The sequence below is a fragment of the Echeneis naucrates genome, chromosome 9 (assembly GCF_900963305.1).
Source record: "Echeneis naucrates chromosome 9, fEcheNa1.1, whole genome shotgun sequence".
NCBI classification, from domain to species: Eukaryota; Metazoa; Chordata; class Actinopteri; order Carangiformes; family Echeneidae; genus Echeneis; species Echeneis naucrates.
This window is the reverse complement of record NC_042519.1, coordinates 19,264,810-19,291,336: the sequence shown is the minus strand read 5'-3', so window position 1 is coordinate 19,291,336 and position 26,527 is coordinate 19,264,810. Positions and strand designations below refer to the sequence as shown.

Genomic DNA, 26,527 nt, shown 5'->3' with positions numbered 1-26,527 from the left:
CATTGGCTTTTTTTTTTTTTTTTTTTTTTTTTTGGAAGTTTCAGATATTAAACAGATATTAGCATATTTCTGGCTAAACAAATGAAACACTGGCTTTAGAGATCTGAGCCTCACATGAACTCAGGAGGAACCTTCCTGACACCTACGGCAGCAGCAAATCAGTCCAACTATTTCAGTCTCTCTCTGCAAAAAATACACAAACTCAAATTAGTAATATTTACTCTTGTGTGTATAGAACAGCAGCAGCTCAAGCATTGGCCCGTTTCTCCGCAGTCATATTAATATTCATACTATTTACATCAAAAGACTCTGAAATGGCAAAGAAGACACACAACTGGTGGGATTTTTTTCTTCTGATTTGATGATGAATGGCTTTATATTGTTTGCAGATGGCTTTATTTCACATCCACACCACTGAAAGATGTAATTATTCACAGAACTAACAGCCGTGATTGTTTCAAAGAAATCCATAATTATACAGACAAGATGGGGGGAAAACTGCAGCGTCTATAGGGAGTGATGGATGTCCGGCGGGGAAATGTGCATGAGAAGCTAAAACGCTGCTCACTCACAGCAGCAAAGGACTTATATTATTTATCAATGGTTGCGAGACAGTCAAAAATCACATTCCAGCCTCACTGCAGCTTACCTCTGAGTCTTTCTAGTTCCTCACAAACATCTTTAAACACTTTAGCTAGCAGCTGCTCTTTTGGCTCGAGCCCATCCAGGAACACTAAAAAACCAAAAACAAAAAGGAGACACTGATGCAGTGGTAACAGCAGGCCTCAACTTAATAAATAACTGAAATAAAATAATTACCACCTAATCCCATCAGCACACACTGGACACGTACCAATGTCAGACACCATGCTCTCCATCTCCTGCCGGTTTTTGAGGTACATTGGCCACACATGTCCATCAAAGTATCCAGGAGGATCAGGAGGCGTGTACATCCGTAAGCTGTCAATGAGAGACAGCAATTCATGCAAAAACATGGAGACTTCTGCTCCATATTGTTGTTCTTGGCAGCTCAATGGAAACAAAATTCAGTAAAGGTTTAAAAGGCAGAGAAAATAGAGAATACAAATATTTCGACGCGACCATAAAAATAAAAGCTGACGGATTTCTTTTACTATAAAATTTGACACCTTCTTCTCCTTTTGCAGACATCATAAGGAATTTCCAAGAAGTATCTTCTGTCAAATATCTCATTCAGAGGCCTGCACAAGTAAGAACACATAAAAACAATCCATCAGAACATAACAGTTAGGACAGTGCTTCTCAAACGAAATGATAATTCACTCTAAACAAAACAGCCACACATAAACAAAGAAATAATTCATGAGAATTAGAACTAAAGTGCAAAAACAATGATTGACATCGGGATGATAATCATGCCTGCAACCCCGTTTTTGAAAGGATGTGTGATGAGATAAAACACAACTGAATGAATGAAAAGTTTTAGTGTGTTTAAGCATATTAGTTAAAGAATAGTTAAAGAATAATATAATTTTCTACCAATTACAGATTAAATGCAGAGCGGTGGTACTTCCACTTCCTGTTCTTCACTTTCTGAACTAACTGAGCCAAGTCTCAGAACTTTTTGCTTCGAACACTGAAATTTTACTATCCATGCATGAATCTCACATACATTGTAAGCTTATCAGTAGACAAATGTATTTGCATCCAGCTGATTTGCAATCATGTATGCAAATTTTACAGCACATCAAACTGCATTTTCCTTAAAGTTAGTTTCAGGTTACATGGGGTTTATGACTGATGTGGACACAGTACCTTCACTAAATCCTACCTGTAGTTAAAAATGAGGAATCCTTCCACTATCAGCACAATCACCTCTGTATTGACTGTCATTGTCGTGGGCTCTAGCTTCTGGCATTGCTGCCTCAGGAACGACTCAGGATCTCTCCGCAATGAGTTGATATCACTCATCATCATGTCCATGTGAAGAGCATCGATCACTTGAACAGCAGATAATGCCACCATGTGGATGAGCTTAGAGAAGTGGTCTAGATGTTGGTCCTCAGACCTCTCTTTGTAAATTATTATGGCAAAAAAGAACTTATGTCGAAATATTTTCTCTTACTCTGATTCTTTGCTGAAAATTAGCCACATGCAAACCTCATGCAAACCAGTTTACAGACAAATTAAGTGAAACCGCTGTATCCATCCACCATTTTCAGATGGACAAAAGAATCAAAAATGTTTTGCTTTGACATGATTTAATCTGGAATTAATTAGTAGGTCACACAGCAGAATGAACCCGAACCCTACCCCTAACGTTTGCCCATAATATAATCAGAAACTAATCTTAAATCAACCTCAAATTGAACGTCAAAGAATCAAATCAAGTGTCCTTACTGTCATATTGCTTCAAGCCATTATTATCCACTGGTACCACAGAGTCATCCTGAAGAGAAAACGTCCACTGTGATCAGTTTCCAGCATGCGTAAAAGCAATTACACGTCCTAAAGAACAGTTTACCTTAAAATATGAATCCTGTGCGATGATACAGCTGTTGGGTATCTTCTGGTGTAGACTGTTGGAAAGGGTGGATTTTCCTCCATTGGTCATCCTGGCAGGGAAACAATGCATTATTTATTAGCTGTAATATTTAAACCTTATATATCTTGTTAAATTGTAACACAATGAAAAATGCTCAAACACAGTAAATTCACAGCAGACATGGTCTTTGTCAAGCTAAAAGTGCTTCATCTACTAGAAATTTAGAAAGCAAATGTATTGTAAATTTAGCAAATGTATTTACATTTGCTAGGTCATGTCCCACCCATTGCAGATACTATTTGTAATCTTTGCAATCTGCATGCATTGTTCTAAACTTTTGGAGAGTATGTTCAAAGATCAGTGTCAAACTCTCTTTGGTCTATGTAATACATAACAGCTTAACTTTTACTAATTGTGCTGACTTTACACAATATCACACATTTACTGCATGTATGTACATTCTCTTTAAAACGTCACACCAAATTGTTAAAAAGTGAAAAGTGATGATGATTGTGTGATTTCGTTTGACTGTCAGGGCTCTGTTACAGAGATTTTATCTCTTATCTGCTGTTGTTGCCACATGGCTGTCACATGCTTTACTGACCTCAAGCTGGCCGTGTTGACCAAAGTATTGCATTATGTGGCCAAAATTAACATTTTAATTTAATAATATTTAATAATATAGGCTAACGCACCTTCTGGTGTCTTCTGTGATCTGCAGCCTTGTAACAACAACAAACAACAAAGAAGCCTTTCAATCTCAAACTGGCAACATAAAGGTTACTACATATCTGAGAAGGAAAGGCTGCTTGTGTTATATTCCCTGTGGCATTACACATTAACATAAGCATGCACAATGTTACTGGTCATCAGGCAGGAGCCCAGGGAGAACAGGAGGCATGTCAAAGTGGGGGATGATGTGCCGTCAGAATAAAGCTGAGACATGCGGAGTGATGAGAGCTCATGTGGTGGCTGTACATTGATGTTTGCAATCCTGCAGACGTACTCACCCGCCTACTCCTACAACCAGAGTCTTCATCTCAGCTTGTTGTGCTGCTCAACGCAGAGTTTCTGTGCTGTAAAAAAAAAACAAAAAACAAACAAAAAAAAAAACGACAGTGCAACAGGAAGACTGAACAGCAATTTCTTTTTGCGCAGACAGACAAAGTGAAGTTTCCAGTTTGACCTCAAACTACTCCACTCAAAACACAAATCCCTTTCCGCTATCGGACGCTTCTGATTCGCTGTCGGGCTTGTGACGTCACTCACAAGCTGCCATTGATTAAAACAAAAACAAACACAAAAAAAAAAAAAAAAAACAAAAAACAAAGTAAAACCAAAATGGGCAAATGTATGACGTTACATAACAACGTTTTGTCGTATAAAAAAGGTAAAGTAATGAAAAATGTTATGCAACTAAATAGAAAAATACAAGAACATTTAAATGAACACAAAATTATTAACAGCTTGTCGTCTATTTAAATATTATCAAAAGACTTCAAAACACTTTTAGTTATGGATTTTAATTTATCCCTTTTAGTATTTAAGTGGAGCGGTAGAATAAAAAGTAACTTATGAGTTTTTTTCTACGGATAGCAGAAACGATAAAATAAAAAGCAAACGGACAGACAGACGGATAAATCGATCGATCGATAAATAGATCGACAGAGAGGCCGTGCTTTGCGCATGCGCAGGCCAACTTTTCCGCCGCCTGCCTGAACTTCCTCATCGGTGTGTCACTGCAGTCCGAGCGTCGGTTCTCCAACCTCTTCTTGCAAATGTCCAAGCCTCCTCCTAAGCCGGCCAAGCCAGGTAAGACCACCGATATGACTTTATTTTGGCTAAAACTTAGCCTCCACTCATTCACCACTAGCACCAGCCCCCACCTCAAAAAAAAAAAAAAAAAACACACACACACACACACACACACACACACCTTCTTTGCGACGGGAGCTTCCCGCAGTGGGCGGTGAAGCAGTCCGATGAAAACGGATGACTTTATGTCGCTTGTTGGGGGGGAAATGTTGTCCACCCGGTCGAGAGAAAGCCTGCAAAAAACAAACAAACAAAAAAAAGAAACAAAACGCTTTTTAATAGTTTGCAGCTTTGCCGTCGTTGAGCCGTTCGTGGTGCGTTCAATGACAGGGGCATCCAGCTGCCTCAGGCCTCTGTGACTTCCCTATTTCCATCACGGCGGTGCGTTCACTGACTCTCAGTGGTGGTGGTGGTAGTGGTGGTGGTGGTGACGATGAGTTAGCCTGATGAAATATAACATGCTGCAAGCTCAGTCCCATTTTCTGATGTCCAATGACATCACAGAATGTGTTTTATTGTGCATGTGATATATATATATATATATATATTTTTTTTTATATATATATTTATATGCAACTAATTAAAAGTTAACTGGGGGGGTCTTTACAGCTGAAGGTGACATCTTCAATGGTCTGCCCACCCCGTTTAATAAAGAAAACGGTATTCAGTGTCCATACATAAAACAAACGTGCACTTTGAGAGCGGGCAGGCACATTTCAGTACACTGCTGTGACACTGCAGTGACGGAGATTTAAGATCATTTGTATGCTCTTAGTCAACTCTGTGACGCCTCACCTGGTTGTGACAGCAGGTGAGATCTTCTGTCCTAACAGATTGTTGTTTCCTGAGAGCTATCAGTCTTAAATGGTGGAGTCGTTGTCTCCCATGTTGATGAGTGACAGAGCTTTTGGGACACAAAATTGTGAGAATGCAGAAATCCCACAACTCCAAGGTGGAGGTTGAATGTCCGGTGCAACTGTCTTAATTTAATCTCCGAGCACTGCTGATTAAAGTGAGGGGAGGAGGAGCATCATGTAAAAGTTTTGATACCATCAGAAATTTAACTTTTCCCAAAGTGTAGGTGTTACTTAGATTTTTAGGGCTTCACAGTTAGTAAGGCGCAGGAGATGGAAATTTCATAAATTAATAAATAATCCAATTTTCACAGATTAAAAAAAGAAAATATCAGCATCTACAAGCTCATTTAAACAGCCACATATGATAGCAAAGTGTTTTCAGGTCTCCTCAAACTGTAAAGTAATTAACGAGGGTTGCTAGAAAAGTAAACCAGACTTATTTGAACTGCTAAAGCTTTAGGACGATTAAGAGGAGCGCTCTGCAGTCACACCTCTTCACAAATCTGCCTGTGATGGAGATTTATCAGGAAAAAACATTTTCTCTGTCCTCACCATCAACTCAGCATCAGAAATTTGTGAAGGAACATCAATCCTGAACATTGTTTAAAGTCTGCAGAGAGCACAAGACTAATAACATAAGACAGCACAAGAATCTTACAGAACTAGAAGCCTGTAGCAAGACCTCGAAGACTGTTGTTACAAGAAAGAGTCTCCAACCTACGAAGGACACGTTTCTCAGTAGGACCATGCAGTTTTCTCTAACTTTATCGTTTTTGTCTTGTTTTTATTATTTTTCAACTCTAAAACACAGAAATAGAAAAAAGTAAGTCTTTTTGTTTTTCAGCTTTAATTGGTTCCAGCCTCTATACTGGATGATTTTGGTTCTTGTGAATTAATCTGTCCCAGCTTCAAGACTGTTGGTCTGTAACTCTGAAAGGATTTAGAACTACAGCGAAGAGTTGATAAATAAATTGGTCATTCAAAAGAAAAACAATTGGCAGGATTTTACAAACTGGGATCTGTTAGTCATCACGGCCATTTTTCTCCTGTCTTTTTTATTGTTTACCTTTTTTTTTCTTCTTTTTTTATTTTATTATTCTTCCCATTGAAGTGACACACAATGTTTTGCTCATGCAACAACCATTCCTTGTGTGTGCCTGGGGGCTTTAAAATATAGAGAATCTGAGCTAGTCAGCACAAGCTTTAGTGTGTTTTAAGTGACATGACTGGGCTTGCTGTGGAGACATGCTTGCTTCTCTGAACAGAGCGAGGCTTATGCAGGTCTTCTCAGACTGAGACACTGAGGCAGTGTGTTGGCTGAATAGAAACTTTGAGCAACTGCAGAGAAGAGTTAGCCAGTTTAACATTCAGGCCTGTTACAGTGTTTTTGTTTTAAGAAGTAATGCAACTGATGTAATGATAATTACTCTCCTTTATAAATGGCTTTCTTAAAGTTATAAGCAGCTGCAGAGTTTAAAGCAGTAATTAAGTTAAAGTGTAACTTAAAAAAAAACAAGTTATGACCTTTTCACACAAGCTGAGAGGAATAAAAAAATTAACATATTTGAGCAAATCGAACAAAAAAAAAAAAAAAACAAAACCCAAAACAAAAACAACAAATAAAGTGTGTATTTATTAGTGTGTTTCAAAGCATATTGCTTACATATCCGATCAGGTCATGTGGTACATTCAAAATTTTTAAAGGGAAGTCAATAGTCAAACATTGACTGATGTGCATCTGAAATCAGATGCAAATCAGAAGATAACATTACCTGTTACTGGCACTGAATATGGGCTGCTACTTTTAGAGCTATGTGCATACTACTTTTTTTTTTTTTTTTTAAAGCTCTGACCTAGTTTGGCTACAACCACTCTGGTAGCATTCCAGCATCGGCTCTGCTGCCAGGCACATCGAAACCATCACAGGCCCTTGGGGCTGCACACACAAGGACCAGCTCTGTATTTCTGTCATCACTCTGCATATCTTTAATAATAAAAAAAAAGGCAAACAAAAACATTGTGAGCTGTTCTTGGATGTTCCATGCAGTTGGCTCATGAGTGAAGTAATGTCACACGAAAGGTTTTTCACTTAGAAGTTGTCGACGTGTCAAGAAATGTTGCAGCTAACATGTGTGTTTTTTCTCTTTACAAGGCCAAGTTAAGGTGTTCAGAGCTTTGTTCACCTTTGACCCCAGAACGGTAAGAGCACTTTTTTTCTAAAAAAAAAAAAAAAGGGTTGTTTGTTTTTTTTTTATAATTGATTGATATTTGATTTGTGATGACTGTTTGTCAAGCACTTTCAAAATAAGCCATGATTGATTAATTCAACAATATATTCATATGCTGTACTTCTATCTAGCTGTTTTGCAGTTTAAATTCATTTCGTTTACATTTTAGTATTGTGAATCCTAAAACTGTTGGTAGTGGTGATTTTCACGAACATGAAAAATAACCTACAAATGTTAGACTTAAACTTTAGCAAAAACTGAAACAAAAAGTCCAAGTGTTTTCCCGATGGAAATGTTATGTCCAAAAGAACAAAGTCAAGTATAAAAAATATTGCCAGTTAAAGGTTGAGAAATGGTTGAGACATATTCCATTTCTCGTCAGTCATGTAGAAAAATATGAGTCATGATTTTAGAGAAACTACAGCCAGTATAAGGTTTGACCATTTCCGATTAAAAATGAATGTTAAGACTTATAAATACTTCAAGTTTTAGAGTCAATAAAAACACTCAAAGTACTTTTTCAGAAATTTCTCCTCAAACTTCAAGGTTGAGTTGAGTTCACTGAAACCTAATTTGGACTTTCCTCTTGTTCTTACTGCATAGTATGTGGCTACTGTGGTCAGACTTTTCACAGAAATGGAAATGAACATAAATCTGTGTCCTATATCATAAATTATGTGTGAAACCACATTAAAATGTAATTATGGTTGTTTCTGTCATGCAAAGAAAAAAGGGGAAGGTGTGGAGAGAAGAAAGCAGGCTCAATGTAGAACATAAGTCAGTGTTAAGGTCAACATGTTAAACTTCCTAATCAGTGACGCTGTCTCATTTTTGATTTTTCAGCCAGATGAGCTTTACTTTGAAGAAGGAGACATCTTGTACATTTCTGACACAGTAAGCACAACTGCAGATATTTAGCTCCCAGTCTCAATCTCAAACTACACATCTTCCTTTATCTCCACTGTATGCTCCACTGTATGCTATATATTTTATGTATTTTCATTTTTGCATATCTAACTTTCATGTAACTTTTTTTTTTGTTTGCATGTTTTGTTTTTAATACCACTGTCTTCATGCTTTTTGGATTTGGATTTTTTTTTTTATTATTATTTTTTCGTTATCCTCAGAGTGACACTAATTGGTGGAAGGGGACATGCAGAGGAAGAACAGGACTTATTCCAAGTAACTATGGTGAGCAGAAGACAGGCCAAATTTTAATTTTGTAACGTGTGCGGTTTGGAAAAACTTCAGATAGAAGTTTCTTGTCTGTAATTACTTTTTCAGTGAATGCTAGATCATGCGCTAATGGTGATTTATTTTTTTTTTGGTTCTTTAGTGGCTGAGCAGGCAGAGAGTATTGACAATCCAATGCATGAAGCAGCCAAACGAGGTGCAGCAATCCCTCAATACAAGGAAGATGTCGTCTTCATTTCTGCTGTTTTCTGTCTGTATTTTTGGTAAATGTCTGAGCTGAGTGCATTTATACACACATTTGCAGGTAATTTGAGTTGGCTGAGGGAATGTCTGGAGAACAAGGTTGGAATCAACGGGCTGGATAAGGCTGGAAACACTGCTCTCTACTGGGGATGCCATGGCGGTCATAAAGGTAGGAAGCACTGAATGTATAAACATACTTAACTCTTACTTTTTGGTAGTGACAGTAGACGAGAAGATGGCAGCTTCTCTTTTCAAACTGGCAGTCTGAAACTGTCTAATTTGTGTGATGAGAGACAGTCGTACTCTGCAGCACAGACTCAAATATCATATTGTCACAAATTTGGTTTTTGACAGAGGTAAAGTACACAAAAACAGGAACTTGGTCTGTGAATGTGTTCCAGTTCTTTTGTGCCCTTTCAATGTTTCTTTATGATTGATATGTTAGACATATCCTTCAGTGAAACTTCTCCCCTTCTCCTTCCCTGTATCAGATGTGGTGGAGCTGTTGCTTCGTCAGCCCAATGTGGAGCTCAACCAACAGGTGGGATGGCCTGAGATGGGTTTAAGTTTAAACAGTGAGCAGTTTAAAGACTATGAAAATGATAGAAAATCTCAACCTAGTTGAACTTCAGTAAGACCCAGAGATAGCATAAACACTGGCATCACAAAAATGCATAATGTACCAACCATCAAGATTATCTGACAACAGTTGGCAGAAAATCATCACCAGGTTTGTTTGGAGTAGAAGAGAGAGTAATATCATGAAGGACAGCGTGTTGTGCTCTGAACAGGGAGTGACTGGCAGCCTGCAGTCAGATCTGTGTATACAGCTGTGGGATGTGTTTACACTTCTTAGTTGTCCATTGTTTATCATGCTATTAGTAATAATGATGTGGTTTTTTTTTAATTGATTTATTTGTTTATTTTTTTAAATTGTTTCAGAACAAACTGGGTGACACCTCTCTGCACGCAGCTGCATGGAAAGGTTATTCTGACATTGTGGAAATGTTGCTGAACAAGAGTGAGTATGAATTCATATGTATGCGTGTCTGTTTCATAAAATATGTTTGGACAGATATGAAGACAAAGCAGAAATAAACCTTTAATGAGACACGTGACACTGTGTCAGCTCTTTTCACCTTCCTTAGTTTTTTTTTTTTTTTTGTTTTTTTTCAGTATTAGTTCATTTTTTTTACAGTGAGAACTTTTGTTTCAGATGCGAGGACAGACATCAGGAACAACGAGAATAAACTCGCCCTGGAAATGGCCACCAATGCCTCATGTGCTTCACTTCTCAAAAGGAAGCAGGGAAACAGTGAGTAGCCCACAGCTGCCACCAGGCGGCAGCCTCGCAGCACTCAGCATCAGCATCAGTTTTTACCGAGCTGATATCTTCTTTGTAGCTACAAGAGATTATTATTCTTACAATACGATATTATACTATATTCATTAATATATTACATTGGTGTGTACATTATGAAGCCATAATGTCATAACATCATAACCTAGATCATATTGTGTTGCTGCCAAAACAGCCCTGACCTGTGAGCTCGGCTCTCCACTAGAAACTCTGAAGGTTTCCTTATTTCAGTTCATGTCTGTGACCATCACCGGCACTCCCTGAAAGCTTGTTTCTTGGTCTTTGAGTGAAATGACCTTTGGGAGACAGGGAGGGCATTCCTGGGTATCTGGGTCTTTTTAATTGATTGCACTGAGATCTGCTAAATTTGGAGCCAAATCAACATCTTGAATTATGTCGTTCTCTTCCTGAACCAATTTTGTAGCGTGGCAGGGAGCTTTTTTTTTTTTTTTTTTTTTTTTTACCATTTTGGTTATGTATAACATCAAAATAACAAATGTGGGGAATTGGTTTAATTCATATCACGAATGAGTCTAAAACAGGTTATTTAATACAAATAATTGGAAATAACAATATTAGGATCTATATTTGCCAATGATGCCACAGGGTGAGTAATATTTTCATTAACAGAAGTTGTGCTGATAGTTATAAGCAGTGAAATAATACATTATATCTGCCGTTAACACTTTATTTCTCGTTGCAGGTGTCACTCGCACACACAGCAACGCTGAAGAGTATTTGGATGATGAAGACTCGGACTGAGCCGGGCCTGTTGAAACCTCATCACTGTCTTCCATTTGGTTTGCGGGAGAGTCTCATTGAGAATTTTTGTTTTTTTTTTTTTAAATTACAGACCAAAAATGGATTTGCTGCTTTGTTTTCGATGTAACTCCAGTTCAGTTCTATTCATCTGTGCAAAACAGTCCAGTTTTCATCCCTCTGGATCATGCAGAGCACTGAATTAATGCATTTTTACCCATTGCCTGCTTCGCAAAGTGCATTTCCACATACAAGGAATTTGTTTTGAAGCGTCTGATGCACACCGTGGGCTGAGGGACTGAGTATGTGTAGTAGTGGAAAAGGGACCAAAGCTCTAAGAAGCACATTCCAGGAGGACATTTTATGTTTAACCCATTTGAATTGGGAATTAAAGTGCCAGTGCAGATTAGATTGTCAGGTCTCTTTTCAAGTTTCACCTAAATTACTGAACTACAGAATCACCTAAAATGATTTGGAAACGCATCATCTCATGCAGATTAGTGATTTGGTGCACGTTAGGGAGACAAAATAGCATTCTCGTATTTAAGCCTAATATTTCCCCTCAAATGAAACTGTTTCCTGTGTTATGTACTTGGTCAAATTAAGTTAGTCACTAATGATCCTTAAATGGGAACGTATGTGAACTGAATGGGGGTAAACTTCCCCGCTCTCCTTCATAATCATTGAAAATGAAATTCACATGTTTCTGCTAGCTGCATGTGTTTTGGTCTGTTGTTACATTTCCATCTATCAGTTCAGTTTAGCAAAAAAAAAAAAAAAAATCTTTGTGTAAAACAGACTTCACATTACTCTCACCTTTCAAGCTTTTGATGGTTTGGTTACCATCCTGGGAGCAATTTTCTGGTTTTATTGCTGCTTTCCAACAAATTATATTAAAACGTGCCTTAAATATGTGTGTCTTTGATTGTGTATCAATGTGAAAGTGTACAATTTCTTAAGATGATTTTGTTCTGGATTTCCATCTGCTTTATCTTCTATCTGTAATAAAAGATTTTTAACTAATTTAATTTCACATTGAGTATACTTTTTTTTTTTTTTTCCAAGATGTAGAATAAACAGTATGTATACTGCCAGTTTTAAGACCAAATGCTGTGTCGGGATTTCTATTTTGTACAAATTACAGAAACCATAATATTTAAATTACTCAAAGCATCTAAATCCCTCTCTTTACTAAGTCCTGGAGTACGGACAAGCCTCTCCTCTCATGGGAGGAAATGCAAATGCAAATTGATTAATCCAAGCTGGAATGCACATTAATAGCTCCTTCCTCAAAAAAAAAACAAAAAAAACAAACAGCCCAAAAAAATATGTTCAAAACTCAAAAGAATTCCTTTATTACAAAGTCAGCTTGTTGAAGACATTCAATAGAAGGCAGAAAGGGCAGAAAATTGTTGACAGAAAATACAGCGAGTTCCTCAAGAAGGATTTGGGTACATGCTACATAACTGCCAGACCAGAGAGAAAACACGATAGAAAAGAGGTTCCATATTTCCAAATGATTTCCTTCCTTCAAGCTACTAAAACATTTTATACCTTTCAGATAATTTTGAAAGAGTCGGTTTTAAATTAAGACAGTTATTTATTCTCAGTCAGCATCCACACCAGGGGAACTCAGGTGTCAGTATGAGAGCATCCTGCAGCCGCGACGACTCAACGAGAGGATGCAGGAGGAGGGAGGTAGCATCTTCAAAACCACCATCATCGTTCTATAACACTGAGCCAGACTGAGCAGCAAACAGCAGGTGCATGATGCCCAAGAATGACCGTTTGGACCATTAATATCGTGATACATGAAGGATAAAATTCTTATTAATTAGACCATCCTTTAATTATAATGAATTCTCAGGTGTTAAAGTATATAAACTGTTGGTTGTGGATGGGGAAGAAATCAGAGGAGGCAGCTCTGATTCGTTGACAGGCCTCCAGAAAAATAACGGTCCAGCACTGTGAACCGCACACACAAATAAATTACATTACAAACTGTCATGCACCCACACGGACATGTTCAAAGTAAAAACAATACAGCAGCATTTTAAGGTCTCATCTACTATGAAAAGCTATGCTGATCCTGCAATACTGCGCGCTTGATGTGTTGCACTCAAAGAGGAATGATCCAACATAAGCAAATGTCTGCACATTAAAGGAAATAGGTCTGCAACTAACAATAATTGATTAGTTTCCTTTTTCATCAATTCATAGCTTAGGCTGTAAAACGTCAGAAAAATTTGCTTGACTGCTTCATCGGTTAATTATTGCAGCTTTAAAAGCAAACATTAAGAATTAGTTATGCTCCATGAATTTGCTCGGTGGTGGATATAAGAAGATTAACACCACTCTTATTAATCTGTTAAATACGAGGCAACAGATTCCAACATTTGTAAAAGCTGACTAAAAAGCAAATCAATTTTTTTTTTCCCATTTAAAAAAATGACATAATTTATGAGGGGTATGTAGTGTTTCTTGGCTTGGACCTGTTGTCAGGCAACCAGCGGAGACAAGTTCTTTGTGGCAGTTTAAGACATTTGTTGACAGATGTGACAACAAAACAAAACAAACTATAGCCATCTCATTTAACCTTCAGCTAAAAACATAATCAAATTTCTCAAAATGTCAGACTAACTTTTGTTTGTGAAATAAGCGGTTATCTTTTGCGAAAAAAAAAAAAAAAGGAAATAAATAAAATCAACTTTTTTTTCTTCATTAAATACATTGACAGATGAAAAACACGTTGTAGAATCAGTACCCAGCAATCTGAATTGAAAACACCTTCCAAAAAAAAAAAAAAAAAAAAAAAAAAAATATCACACGTGAAAAGGACAAATGTTCATCACTACTTTCAGTGATTCAGATTTTTCCAGTGATCCTGTGATTTATTTGGACTGATGACAGCAGTAAAGGATGAAGATATTGCCCCATCAACAAGGCACATTTGAACTTAGACACGTAATAAGGCCTTTTCAAGCGCAAGCTGTGGCTGTTATTAGGCTTTGTTAGTCACTTGTTTTTGTTTTCCACCTAACTTTGATCAGAAACAGACAGAGGAAGGCTTGCACCGCGTCTACAAATCAGTCACAAATATGTCGTCGCTGTCCTCTGTCTTGGATCTTGTCACAAGCTATGAGAGACTTCGTTTTCCAAGAATACAATGCATTTCATGCATTTCATATAAATCCAATTACATTTGAATTGTTTATTCACCTTGAGAAGTACAAAGTTTTCTGAAATCCATACCGGCAATAGTTAATTCTTCAGTATATCTTATCACCAAGATTGGAGATATGTGGTTTTCACGAGAAATGAACCATGTATTGCACTATGGTGTGCTAATTAATTAATAAATAATGAATACAAAAAGATAAAGCGATACCACAAAGTGTTAGAAATAATATTAACTGAAAAAGAGAGCATGAGCTTTTAGCTGTCATGACCTCTTTCAGACACCTTTACACAAATCCCTTCTTTTGACCTCTCTCTGGAGAAATTGTGAGATATGGCTGGAGCACTACTGTTAAACAGAAGAGTGAAGATTTCACTCTGGATAATTGATGATATGACGTGTCTTACAACTAAAAGCAAAGAATGAGCGAAGGGAGGGAGTGTTGCTGATATTCAGACCATTTAAAGGAAGTAAGGAAGATCTGTGTTAGACAGCAATACTGACAAGTTGATCAACACTATCTCACTGCCATGTACATGCATGCACTATGAATACGTGATTAGATTATTGCCCTATTGCACATTCAGTAGCACAGCAAGCTTTCAGACACTGAAATCTTGACAGAACTGTTCCAAGGTTCATGCTGAAACCTCGTACTGACAAAAAAACTGCACCAGAAATGTGTCCCTGGTCTAAATTCCAGTAAAAAAAAAAAAAAAAAAAAAAAGAGTTTACGTCAAAGCAGCTCAGATCGACAGCTTTAAACAAAGACTGAACTTTAGACCTTTCAGAATCACATTGTACATGTTCAAACGTAGAAAAACAAACTGCCGTAAATATCTCAAATAACTCACTTCATTTTAATTGCCAGACAAGCTTCCGGAGCTGACAAATCATCACTTCACATGAAGGAGTTTTGTACTGAGACGACGTGAGAAAGTGAGTGACAAAACTCAGAAACATTCACTTCTTAAGTCAAGGTCCACTTACCAGCTCTTTTAGAGCTTTAGGTCTCATCTCAGGGTCTGAAAATCTGATCTTTAAAAAAAAAAAAAAAAAAGGCAGGAGACGGTTAAGCTCTGACTAAAAGCTAGTAAATGGATCTCACCCTAAGATTTCTTTGATTGAAATGAGTCTGGGGAAAAAAAAAATATCCAGCCTGTGCTGATGTGGATCTAGTCTCATAACGCCTTGAAGAAAAGGGGTTGTGACAAAATTTACAAATTTGAGGCAGCATTTTCCTATTTTATAACTTTCTTTTACCTCCATTTCCAAGAGAAAAGGGCACCAAAAAAGATCTGTATAATGATAAAGATTCAAAAAGTGTGTGGAAGAACAAAGTCACGTCTTTGACAGCTTCTCCTGACTTTTGAGCCTACTGCCAGGGTACACGTTAAGTATAAAATAATGGAACTCTTAATAAATAAAATCTTAGGATGGTTAAAGGAAAATAAAATAGAATACAATGAAATATCTGGGATAAAGACATGACATCTTGGACAAGCAGCTAATAAAAATTCCCTCCCAGAAAATAATTTCTTTTGCTGATTTTTCTTCTTTTCTCTTTTTCCTTTTTTTTTGAAAAAATGAAAATATAGTTTTTTTCCACTGTTATTTGCAAGTGTCCATTTAAAAAAAAGAAAAAAAAACCCATTATAGTACCAATGAGTCCATTTTGAAGTATCTACAGCTGTACAATAGGTCTTACAAGTGGACTCATGAGGGAGAGAGGAAAAAAAAAAACAAAACAAACAAAAACAAAGTCGCATCATTATACATAAAAAAAACATCTTTACAGATATGGGTTAAAAAGGGTCATAATAAACAATATAAAAAGAAGATAGAAAAACAGCGTTTGCTAATGAGATTCTTGGAGATTTGTCTTTTCTTCAATGGCCTGTTTCACAATTTCAGCCAACTTCAAACGGTCAACTTTATCGGAGAACGCTCGCCCTGTAATGGAAAAGCTGCTGATTAGGATCCCGGTAGCAATAAATAACTAGATGGGCAAAAGTAAGTAATTAAATGAATGAATGAACCGCTGGTGTCTTTGGAAGTCAAAATAAGTCACGGCTGTGTGGGAGTCCATAAGGTTAAATAAATACAAAGGAAAAGGGAAATATGGAGTAGCTGTGTGGTTGATGTCTGATGAATGGCAGAGAGGAGATATTTCCATTTGAATAGACGTCAGAAGGTTAAACAGCTGTTTTGATTTTAGACAAAGAATACTTTGGCAGTCAGAGACAAGGTGAAATGGTACTGACCGTCCCAGCTGAGCCCCTGCAGGCCTTCTCTCAGCAGTTTACAGTCTCTGTTAAACCTCCAGGCTTCATACATCACCTCATTCAGCTTCTCGTCCTCGTTCTCTCCTGCAAAAGGAAAATTATTCACCTCAGCAGATGATCACACCAAGCCCACTGTCATTATTTGCAAACAGATGTACAGTGAAAAAGAAAAGCCATGCACATATCCGTGTTATATTCAGGCAAACAGACCGAGCAGAGTGACATAAATATATTTAAAAAAGCATTATATTTACATTTGTATAGTGTAATTTACTTTGTACAAAATTAGAAAAAGTCATGGGTGGAAAATCCTTCCTTCCCACAGCCATCATTCTTTACAACTCCTTAACTTTTAAGATAAGCTACCAAACAGCTGAATTTCCCTCCAGGGATAATAAAGCATTTCTGATTCTGATATAGATGAGGTAAGCCTTTCCTGGCCCCAACACTGCTGCGGCAGCCAATTTAACATTAGGAAGGTTATTATCAGTTGATCCCTTTCTTTGCTTTGTTTCGTTTTCATCTACAACTGGAAAATGCAGTATAATCAAGGGGTTCAAATGTCTTTAAGACTTGGATTTACTCACCAGCTTGTGGTAGTATACACTGTGCAATGACATCTCGTAATTTTTCCAGCGCTACGTTGGAGTCTTCCCCTCCGTTTTCTGGGTCATGAATGAAGAAACCGTCACTGGGCTTGGGGCTGCAACATGAATCACACTTCAGACTCTAATTTTGATTATTTCAATACAGGAACCTATGAAGTGAATTATATCAAACACTACAGACACAGAAAGTCGGCGAGCCAGCCGTGAGAACAGCTGACAAAAAGAGTAATCGTACCCTAAAAGTTTCCTTTTCCTGAGAATTGGGTTGTTGACAGAGTTTAGGGGCTTCAGGCTGACATTCAGATCCTGAATTCTCATGTTGGCCAACTGCTCTGCATGTGCCTGCTGGATACCTGCAACTACGGCCTGGGAGGTTTGTGGACAGACAGTAAGAAAGCGAAGAAGTGGACGATGTTCTGCACATTATTGGCAGCGAGTTGACAAACGCAAAATGGTGGCCTCTGCTGGCAATAGTTTACACCTTTAACTTCACACTCACCTTGTCCATCATCATCTGGGCGGAAGGCAGCACATTGTCCAGCGCTTCAGTGCAGTTGAGCCACGGGTGAGCTAAGACTCCCTCAATAGTCAGCCTCTCTTCTGGCTTCACCTTTAGCAGCCTGTGGGGTGCAGAAGAGAAGGATGGGGGAGGCGGGTGGGCAAATTAATGGACAGACAAATGACAAATGAGTGAGACAACGGAGGGATGGCATGAATAAAAATAGCAGGTGACACAGCAAGATATATAGAAAGACTCATAGGGCAAATACCATAGAGAAAACAAAACAAAACTGGACTTGGATAAGTTTTTGTTTTATTACAAACAAAACAACTGTAGTGATGTATACTACAGCTGTTTTGTTGTAATAAAACAAAAACACAAAATAAAGATACAGCAAAAAAAAAAAAGAAAAAAGAAAAAAAGAAAAATAAATAAAAAGGAACAATACTTACTTGCGTACAATGTCCTTGGCCATCTCAGAGATCTGGCTCCATTCATCTTCAGGGAAATCAAAACTGCCCGTCATGATTTTCTTCCTCATGTCCTTTGGGATCGTGCGACTGTGGTGCTTGGAGTAGAACGGGGGATAGCCACACAACATTACGTAGATAATCACACCAAGAGACCACAAGTCACAGCTCTGGAAAAAGAGAAGACGCGTTCATTTAAGCAAAACTCAAACTAAGGAATATGGCCTGCAGGATGAATGTGTAATTTAAGACGCGTTGCACCTTGTTATATGTGTAAGGAGTAGGTGAGGTAGGTATAATTCCAGACTTTTCCTTCTGGTGTCTTCTTTGAGCCTCAAGTACCTGAGCGGAAAAAGTGGTAGAGTCATGTTTGATGTGTTTATCAGGAAACGTGTAATGTGCTCGATGCTGGCTCGTTACCTGAGGTGCTACGTAGTAAGGAGTGAACTGAGGGGTCATCAAGTCTCCTTGGTCGATCTTGGCAAAGCCAAAGTCACACAGCTTCACAGGTGCATCCTGCAGACAAGACAGAATCACATAGTATGAATGCGGAGTGAGCGCAGAAATACATTTTATTAACTTCCAGGAAAATATTTCAGGTTGTTCCTATCTCAGAAGCTTCACTGGGTTTACATTTAAAATCCATCTGGGATATGATTAAAGGAGCTACCAGGGAACAGATACATTTCAAAGTCATTCACAGCAGCTGTAGGTTGGACTTTTACAAATCTTCAATCTTCTTCTACATTAGCTTGGCCACAGTTCATTAGGTGTGAACTGCCTGCAGACTTCAAAAGGCAGGAAAGAGTTCCTTTGCAGCAAACAAAGGAACTCTTCATATTGAGTGTGTACAATTAATTGGTCTTTCAAGCTCAAACATCAGTTGGAGGGTGGTATACTTAAAACTACAGTGTTCATGCGGAGCACAGTGCAACTCCAGCTACTTACCAGAGAATTATCCTTGAAGAGCAGGTTCTCTGGCTTCAGGTCACGATGTGCAATATTTAGAGAATGACAGTGTTCCAAGGCTTGACTGATCTACAGAAGAAAAGATTAATAAAAGATTAATAAATAAATACTCAGGCATCCCTCTATATGTGTGTTTTTCTTTTTTTTTTTGTTTTTTTCAAGCTTTGATTCGGCGTCACTATGCTCTTTTGACCATGTGTCTCACTGCTAAACTGCCACATGAGCTGCTTGATCTCAGCAGGGGGGTGATAATGACACGGAGAAGCTGTGAGACAGGCATTTGCCCACAAGCACAACATGCTTCACACGACGAAACAGGCAGACAGACAGTAAAGGATAGGAAACCACATTCTCATGTGGGGCTTCACCTACCTGTTTAGTGACCTGGCTGGCCATCTTTTCAGTAAAGTGCCTGTGCTGACTGATTCTGTGGAACAGCTCCCCGCCTTCCATCATCTCCATAACTATTAGGAGCCTCGCTCTGTGAAAAACAAAGGAAGGTGAAGATGATCAGAGGACGCAGTGAAAGGAGAGCAGATGGAAGATTTTACAAATTCACGCAGACACAGAGCTCTTTACCTCGGGCTAGATTCATGTGGGAACTGGACACTGTTGGCATAAACCTCCAGGATTTGGACTATATTTGGGTGATTTGCGCACATCATGTGGAGACGCACCTGCATGGAACAAAATCAGACACTTAGTAGTGTAATTCACCTAAATGTTATCCTGGCTACAGTCACTTGGCTTGTCCCTATAATACTGCTGTTGAATTTTATTTTATTACATCCTGTCACCGTTCAGACCTTGATTATTATTGTTTTTCATCATTTATAGAAAATGTCAGAAGAGTATTAAACAACTGGAAACTGAAGATGGTTTGGTGCTCAAAAAGATGAGCTCTGGTGCACAAACTGCAATATTAATGCATTTCATCTTCATCAAGTCATGCTCATTATTTCATGAATCTGCTCGCAGAATTTGAATATTGCAAATTATGCAGCTAACATTAGGAAGGATTCTTGCAACTAACTAATTACAACGATGCATATTTATGAAGTCTGACTAAGCAATAAGTAATAATCAGTGTATTTGTTCTTGTCAGTCAGCAGCAAGAATCAAGTTTGTGTTGGGTGGTTGCTACTGCTGTGTAAGCTCCTTGATCAAAACAGAAGGCTGCTAATGGCAAGCAGAGGCTGCTGGACAAACTGTTCACAGCAAGAAGGCAGTGTTATGGACAAAAAGCCAATACAAACAAAGAGTGCAGGCGACAGACTGACTGGGGAAATAAAAACAGCAATTAATAAACAGATAACAGGCAGACAGTACAAGGTACATTGATATTGCATCTGGTGTGTTGCCTCAACACACCAGATGCATTATTTACGACCAGTTTCCTCTAACCTCATTCCTGGCCTTGGGCCGATCAATGAGGATCTTCAGGGCCAGACGTTCCTGAGTTGACTTCTTCACACAAACTCTGACGAGAAATAAAACAAGAGCCAATAAACGTAACTGAAAATGACAATGCGACAGTTATCACTGATGTGGCCATTAAAGAATCAAATCATTTCCGTAAACAATTATTTCTGCATGTGTAATGCAGACACACATTTTAACAGCATTCTTATTTGATACAAAAATATAATCACCATCAAGTTACTGCGCAATTATCTCAGAGGGCATCAAGTGTTCAATAAAATTCCAGCAACTCTCCAGTAAAACACAGCCGATATCGATGTGGAACAATGTTTCGGAGTTGCTGTGTGTGAATGCGCTGATTTTTCCACAGCAGATGAGCCCTCAGCTCATCAGTAACCTAGCAATGCGTTTTTGTTCACCTTTAAAAGTATACAAAAGAATAAAAAATGAATTCTGTACGAGCTTCTTCCAAATCCTTAATGAAATGACAACATTTGCATTGCATGAAATATTCAAAACCAAGTCTACGGCTGCAACAAAACATCAGTCGGGAACTATCTGGTTGATCATTCAACAGATTTTTCCACAAAATGTTGTCATTTATCTCTTATGTCTTATCTCTAACTTGAAAATGTTGTGCCTTTCACTTATGAAGTACTCAGTTACATTTTCATTGGAGTTGTAGATTTGTGTTCTGTTAATTAACAAACATTAAACAAAAGTAATAATTTCAGCTCTTGTGTCAGAAATATTTAGCTGTACAACATGAGTTTGTGTGGGTTCACTCCTTCAATTTCAATTAAATGCCTTTAAACTTTAATGTCAGTTTCTCTATGCCTGAATATTCTACAGAGAAACCTGCCTTCTCTCAGCAGCAAGGACTCAAATATTCACTTTAAACAGCAACTTCTGGCCCTTCAACTCAGATTACATAATTTAAGCATTGTGCATGCAACAAACATTCTGCTCCGGCCGAAGTTCATTTCACTGGAAAGTAATGCCTACCTAATGAATCATAGCTTAGTGGGGTGTTGGTGCAGTTAAAGACGCGACAGAGAAGTGAGCATAGAGGCGAGTTTGAAAAAGTAGAGGATGGGGTGAGTCAGAAACTCCTGACAATGAATCACAGAGAAGAGTAAGTTTACATGGGAGGTTAATGATTCGCTCCCTCTGTGTTATTGTCACATATTAGGAAATAACAGGCGGCTCTGTGCCGATGCCGACCGGTGCAGGATGAGCTGAAAGATTCAGTGACAGATGGTGATATGTTACCACTGGAATCAGCAGTACTGTCCCACTTACAAGAGACTGCAGATACCACAGACTGACTTACAAAGCAACAAGAGCAGCCACTGCCTCACACTAATATTGTGTAATTAATGAATAGATCTCAAGACAAATAGAAGTTATTTATATAAAGGGATTGCACCAGTAATAGCTGAAGCGAGGGAGGAGAATACTGATGCGCATTGGCAGTTTCAAAAACAAGAAGAAACAGATGCGTCCCTCGTTGGCATTTCCAAAAATGAAGGATAACACAAATAACACAAATAGCAGCAGTTGTTGATTTTGCTTGAAGCCCTAATGCAGAGTTTAAAGCAACTTCAGTCCATCTTTCACATCCACGCTGAAACTTCATGAAGGGTATGATGGTTTAAATTGCTGACATTTCAGAAATATGTGCATTCTTTTGATATATTACTCCCCACTGCTTAGAGTGGAAATGGTTGAATAGCAGATAGTGGGGAGATCAGATAGAGAAAACCGCTGAGGTTTATCACTGATCCGTCATGCATTCACAGGTATCCACTATTCTGAGTGCAGCTTCCAAAAGAGGGTTGGTAACGTGGCAAAAAGATTCATCCATAGCATATAAACTAAATCCTTCAAATGCTGTGAAATTACTACAAAGGCTTATTCATCCTTAAGACTGTTGAGGTTGTGAGGGAAACATATTGTACTAGTTTCATGACTTTAAATACCACATTTACAAGGACTGTGCCAAAGCCAATTGACCACCACCAAAAGCAACAAAACAGTAATAAAAACATTTCCATATTGTTACACACTTTAAACTGGCGCAGTGTAAAAGCCCAATAAAGTTAATGTGTCAGGCACGAGGTCAAACTGAGGTGGTGCCACAATGAACATGACGCAATAAAACCACTTAAGAAGTAATAAGCAGCAAGAGTGAGAAACACCTTGGAAGGTTATTTGGCAGCAGAGAGCAGTTTCTCTATTCATCAACCCAATTAGCAAATAATCTAAATCTGATGCGACATCATACTTCACTCATCCAGTTGGCTGCCAAAAGTGTGGTGGCAAACTCCTCTCATGCACTTGGCAGCATTCACAACACCGGTTTCATTCTGCACCGCAAAACCAGAGCAATATATAAATATCCTTCTCTCTTTAATCCTATCATAGGATTGGAATATGTTGAGTCACAATAAGGGAGGGTTGTCAAAAGTATCAATACGCAAGTAAGTATTGATACTAAATTGCTGTTTTATATATATATAATTTAGAATATTAATGTATTGCTGTCATAGTACTATTTTGAAGAATTTGTGCAAAGAACATTTGTTATTTTTTCATCTTTCATGTACAAACATTTCTTTGCCTTTTCAATTTTGTCATTTTCTTTCATCTCCGCTGTATTGATGATCAAATATTTTCCGGGGTATTGATTTTGGGTTTTTTTTTTAGTATTGTGACAACACTACAATAGACTATTTTCACATCCAAACAAGACTAACAATCTGAATGATCCTCATTCTAGCAAGACAGGCTTCTCCCTGTATGTTTTTTACATACCTAAATTAAACCAGCCCAAAAGAAATTGTCATTTCCCAGCAAATGATTTCTCAATCCCAAACACATACCATGATGATGTCTATTAGTTAGGCAATGCTACTTGTCCTTGTTCTAGTGTCATAAAAACATTTTGTTCCTAGTTCTGTCTATGCAACAGTAGACTAGCATCAACATTCTGACTGTTAATCTGATGCAGTGCAAACACAGTTAATCAGTGTAAAAGATAATATTTAGAGAATAGCGGCAGATAAACTCTCACTCACCTGACAGGCCCGCTGATGCCAGCTCCCAACTTCTGTGTCCAGTTTATGTTGTACTCATCCAGAATAGATGTCTCCTGTCAGAAACAGAAACCAAAACAAACAATATTACAAATATTTGAAAAGAAAAGAGCCAAACTCTTTTGCAGACCTGGAAAGTTTTCCAAGTATATCTCCTTCTTGCAATTACGGACATATTTTGCATCTTGTGGTCCAAACAAAGAACACCCACAAGCCCATTTCCAAACATTGGCTATACACAGCATATCAACTGAAACAGATACTTATCCAAATTTAGACTTTTCAATTGGCTTTTAATTTGAGTAAGAGAGTTGTGTGCAACTCTGGGTGTGCATACATGCATGCTTTCTCAACATTTCCATCTGTGTGAGGTTAAAAAAAAAAAAGAGTCCCATCCTCCGTGAAAACCTCAAACTTAGGAGTCAAAAACTGTTAAAATAGCCTTTTTCCTTCTTTCCCAAAAATACACCATTTTGTTTAATCATGAGCCTCTGCCAGTAGTTACCATAATGTGTCCTCCCTACTGTTTCTCAAATCTGTTCTCTGTAAACACAAAAGGGCTGATGATAATCAGAATTCATGATTATTTCACAACACAGGACTGGTAGCTGATATTTACTCCAAAACTGCCCAAGGGTCTGCTCTAAAAGCTTCATATCTTTTGAAAGATTTGACTTTCCTTAACCCTGCATGGGAAGTCTGAGGTAACAGGACTGACAAAGCAAATTATTAACTACCTATTAATTCAAGGTTTTCCTATCCAGCTATAAACTTATTTATATGGATAAGAAAGAGGTAATATAACTGTCAATTCCCGTGGAACAGTCGGACAAAAACTAACCAAGTGGTCTCCCAAGTTTGTTCCACAGAACCTGATCTGGAGCAACTGAGTCTTGTCCCAGCCCAGTTTACCATTATGATTTCTTGGCTAAAGTAAGTATGCCAGAGTCTTGACACCAGAGACCCTGGGTTAAGGTCGAAGTATGAGATAAACCACAACTCTTTTTTTGTTTTTCCAAGACAACAGCCCAAATGGACACAATGTGTGTTCAAGTTCTCGAACACTACCTCTCTCCCAACTATGAAAGCAGAAGCTGGGGCCAGTTGAGATCACATTTTACCGCTGACATAGATGCCCAGGCAATGACACATAAAAGAGGGGGCATGCCAGGAACAAGAGCCAAGCTGGATGGAAAAATCGCAAGTTACTGACCATGACCCAGCTAGACAGATCCATTGCTACCATATTTCAGCTACAAAAAAAACAAAACAAAACAAAACTACAACAAACCCATGAATACAATTTCAAGTCTATGTTAGAACACAAAGGGCAATTCAGTTAATGGAGACCAAAGTGTCACCAATCCAGACATAACGTCAAAATCTGACATTTCCACCATCAGGGTAAATGACCGCAGGCTCATTTGTTAGACTTGAACTTCATTATAAGATCAAACCTGCTACAAAAGGGCAAACGATTGCACTGTCTAGTAATTTCAAGATCAGCATCTTATGTTTTTAAATTACCTTAATGAACTTGTCTGCGTTGTTATCCTCCGACATGGTGGCCTGCTCCGGACGGATGAAGTCTGCCTCGCCAATCTCAAGACTATTGACAGTGGAAACAATGCGTTTTTCTCCGACCTTAAATAAGTTTCGGTCTCGCAACCCTGTGCTCGACCAAGGTTTGTTATATTACTACTGACGACAAGACAAGGCCATGAGAGCAAAGCGATGTTCGGCCGCCGATCAGGCACAGATCTGGAGCCCACCGGCCGGTGCGATGTAACGTCAGATCAGGCCAGCTCGGCTCACAACCTCGGGGTCCGACTCGCTCTTCCAGTCGTCCTGACTTCACTGTGGTGACCATGTAGAGCGTCAAACTCCGAGCAACGTGACCAGAAAAAGCCAAAGACAAGTCCAACGTGGACTAGCCCACCACTTTTGGAGGGGCGAGAAGTGTATTTTTAGCCAGCTCAAGGAGAGCAGCGGCTTTGCTAACGCTGCGAAAACACCGGCTATGTTGCTAGCAAGTGAGTCGGTGCCACGGTCCGGGCGGGTGGTCGCACAACGAAGGCAGGGTTGAGAGAGAAACTAGAGCAAAGAGGCTGTAAGAAAATCACCTTATCCAAAGCTGGCCCGATCTGACACAACGAGCACACCGTGTTCCCAAAAGCAGAGCAGCACCCTATTATGTCGTCGAGGCTTGTTGTGCGCTAACGTGCTAGCTCAGCTGGTAAGTTGGTTTCCCGGCTCCACTCGAAAGTACGAGTATTATCATTCTTCCCCAAAAAGTACATCAACTGACAGCGCTCGGAACGGACAATAATATAATCTCGGTGTCGGAAATGACTGATGAAGGCTTGTGTTGAATGGTAGCTGAGAAGACACTCGCATCTGTGGACTATTTTGCTAATCCCATAGCTTCTTGTCAGAGGGGATACAGTCGGCACTACGCAATAGCTGTTCACGGAGAATGCCTGATTAAAATCAACCACATCTTTTCGTAATTTCTGAAAAATTGTGCACGCGCATTACGTTTCCCGATAAATAAATACATTTCTGACACACTCTAAGAGCGGCGTTTTCGATCTGGCGAAATGTTAAACTTTATTGTTGATAATATGAATCAAATAAATTAGGACTGCACATGATCTGGTGGGTCCTTATGAGGTCCTAAGTTTCGGACTGAAGGGTCAAAAAAAACAAAAACTGATGACAAAAATATTCAAGTCTCATAAGCCCACACTCATATTTGGGACGTCTCACAGTTTGTTTCTTTCTTTTTTGTTACCTCGTGTGACACTTGAACAACGTAACGTAAGATGTGACAAACAGCTGAAACTGGTCACAGTTTTAATATTTCAGCTAAAATCATTATGCTGGAATAATTTTTTTGTGCTTATCACCTACTCGCTATATTAATATAGGAAATCTTGCACATGAGAGTGAATTCTTTGGAAAGTGGCCAACATGGCCTTATTTTTTTTATACTGCTGTAACACATAATTCCTC

The 26,527-nt window shown here is 38.5% G+C and overlaps 3 protein-coding genes across 6 annotated transcripts; 1 reads left to right on the top strand and 2 right to left on the bottom strand.

The window, feature by feature from the left end:
• Positions 1-7: 7 nt before the first annotated feature.
• On the bottom strand, positions 8-4,644 carry nmrk1 (nicotinamide riboside kinase 1). Its single transcript, XM_029510518.1, has 9 exons — positions 4,461-4,644; positions 3,535-3,600; positions 2,504-2,594; positions 2,380-2,428; positions 1,811-1,979; positions 1,149-1,220; positions 854-960; positions 650-733; positions 8-183 (listed from the first exon to the last, which is right to left on the bottom strand). The coding sequence occupies exons 2-9, from the start codon at positions 3,561-3,563 to the stop codon at positions 173-175; spliced, it is 612 nt and encodes a 203-aa protein (XP_029366378.1). The 5' UTR covers positions 3,564-3,600; positions 4,461-4,644; the 3' UTR covers positions 8-172.
• Positions 4,209-11,833, top strand: ostf1 (osteoclast stimulating factor 1). The gene is made up of 10 exons (XM_029510516.1): positions 4,209-4,336; positions 7,349-7,395; positions 8,268-8,318; positions 8,552-8,615; positions 8,761-8,814; positions 8,923-9,030; positions 9,353-9,402; positions 9,804-9,882; positions 10,078-10,176; positions 10,925-11,833. The coding sequence occupies exons 1-10, from the start codon at positions 4,303-4,305 to the stop codon at positions 10,981-10,983; spliced, it is 645 nt and encodes a 214-aa protein (XP_029366376.1). The 5' UTR covers positions 4,209-4,302; the 3' UTR covers positions 10,984-11,833.
• A 1,958-nt stretch (positions 11,834-13,791) lies between these two features.
• Positions 13,792-25,925, bottom strand: mapkapk5 (MAPK activated protein kinase 5). 4 transcript variants are annotated; one of them, XM_029510309.1, is made up of 15 exons: positions 25,636-25,925; positions 25,040-25,121; positions 23,495-23,568; positions 20,397-20,472; positions 19,572-19,669; positions 19,365-19,473; positions 18,972-19,061; positions 18,444-18,539; positions 18,285-18,365; positions 18,006-18,193; positions 17,551-17,671; positions 17,287-17,417; positions 17,031-17,146; positions 16,423-16,527; positions 13,792-16,111 (listed from the first exon to the last, which is right to left on the bottom strand). In XM_029510309.1, exons 2-15 carry the CDS (start codon positions 25,073-25,075, stop codon positions 16,017-16,019), a joined length of 1,416 nt encoding a protein of 471 aa, XP_029366169.1. In that variant the 5' UTR covers positions 25,076-25,121; positions 25,636-25,925; the 3' UTR covers positions 13,792-16,016. The 4 variants fall into 4 exon arrangements, with proteins under 4 accessions (XP_029366169.1, XP_029366170.1, XP_029366171.1 ...); XM_029510310.1 differs by having other exon boundaries at positions 16,423-16,529; positions 17,027-17,146; positions 25,040-25,925; XM_029510311.1 differs by lacking the exon at positions 25,040-25,121.
• Between the last annotated feature and the right edge of the window lie 602 nt (positions 25,926-26,527).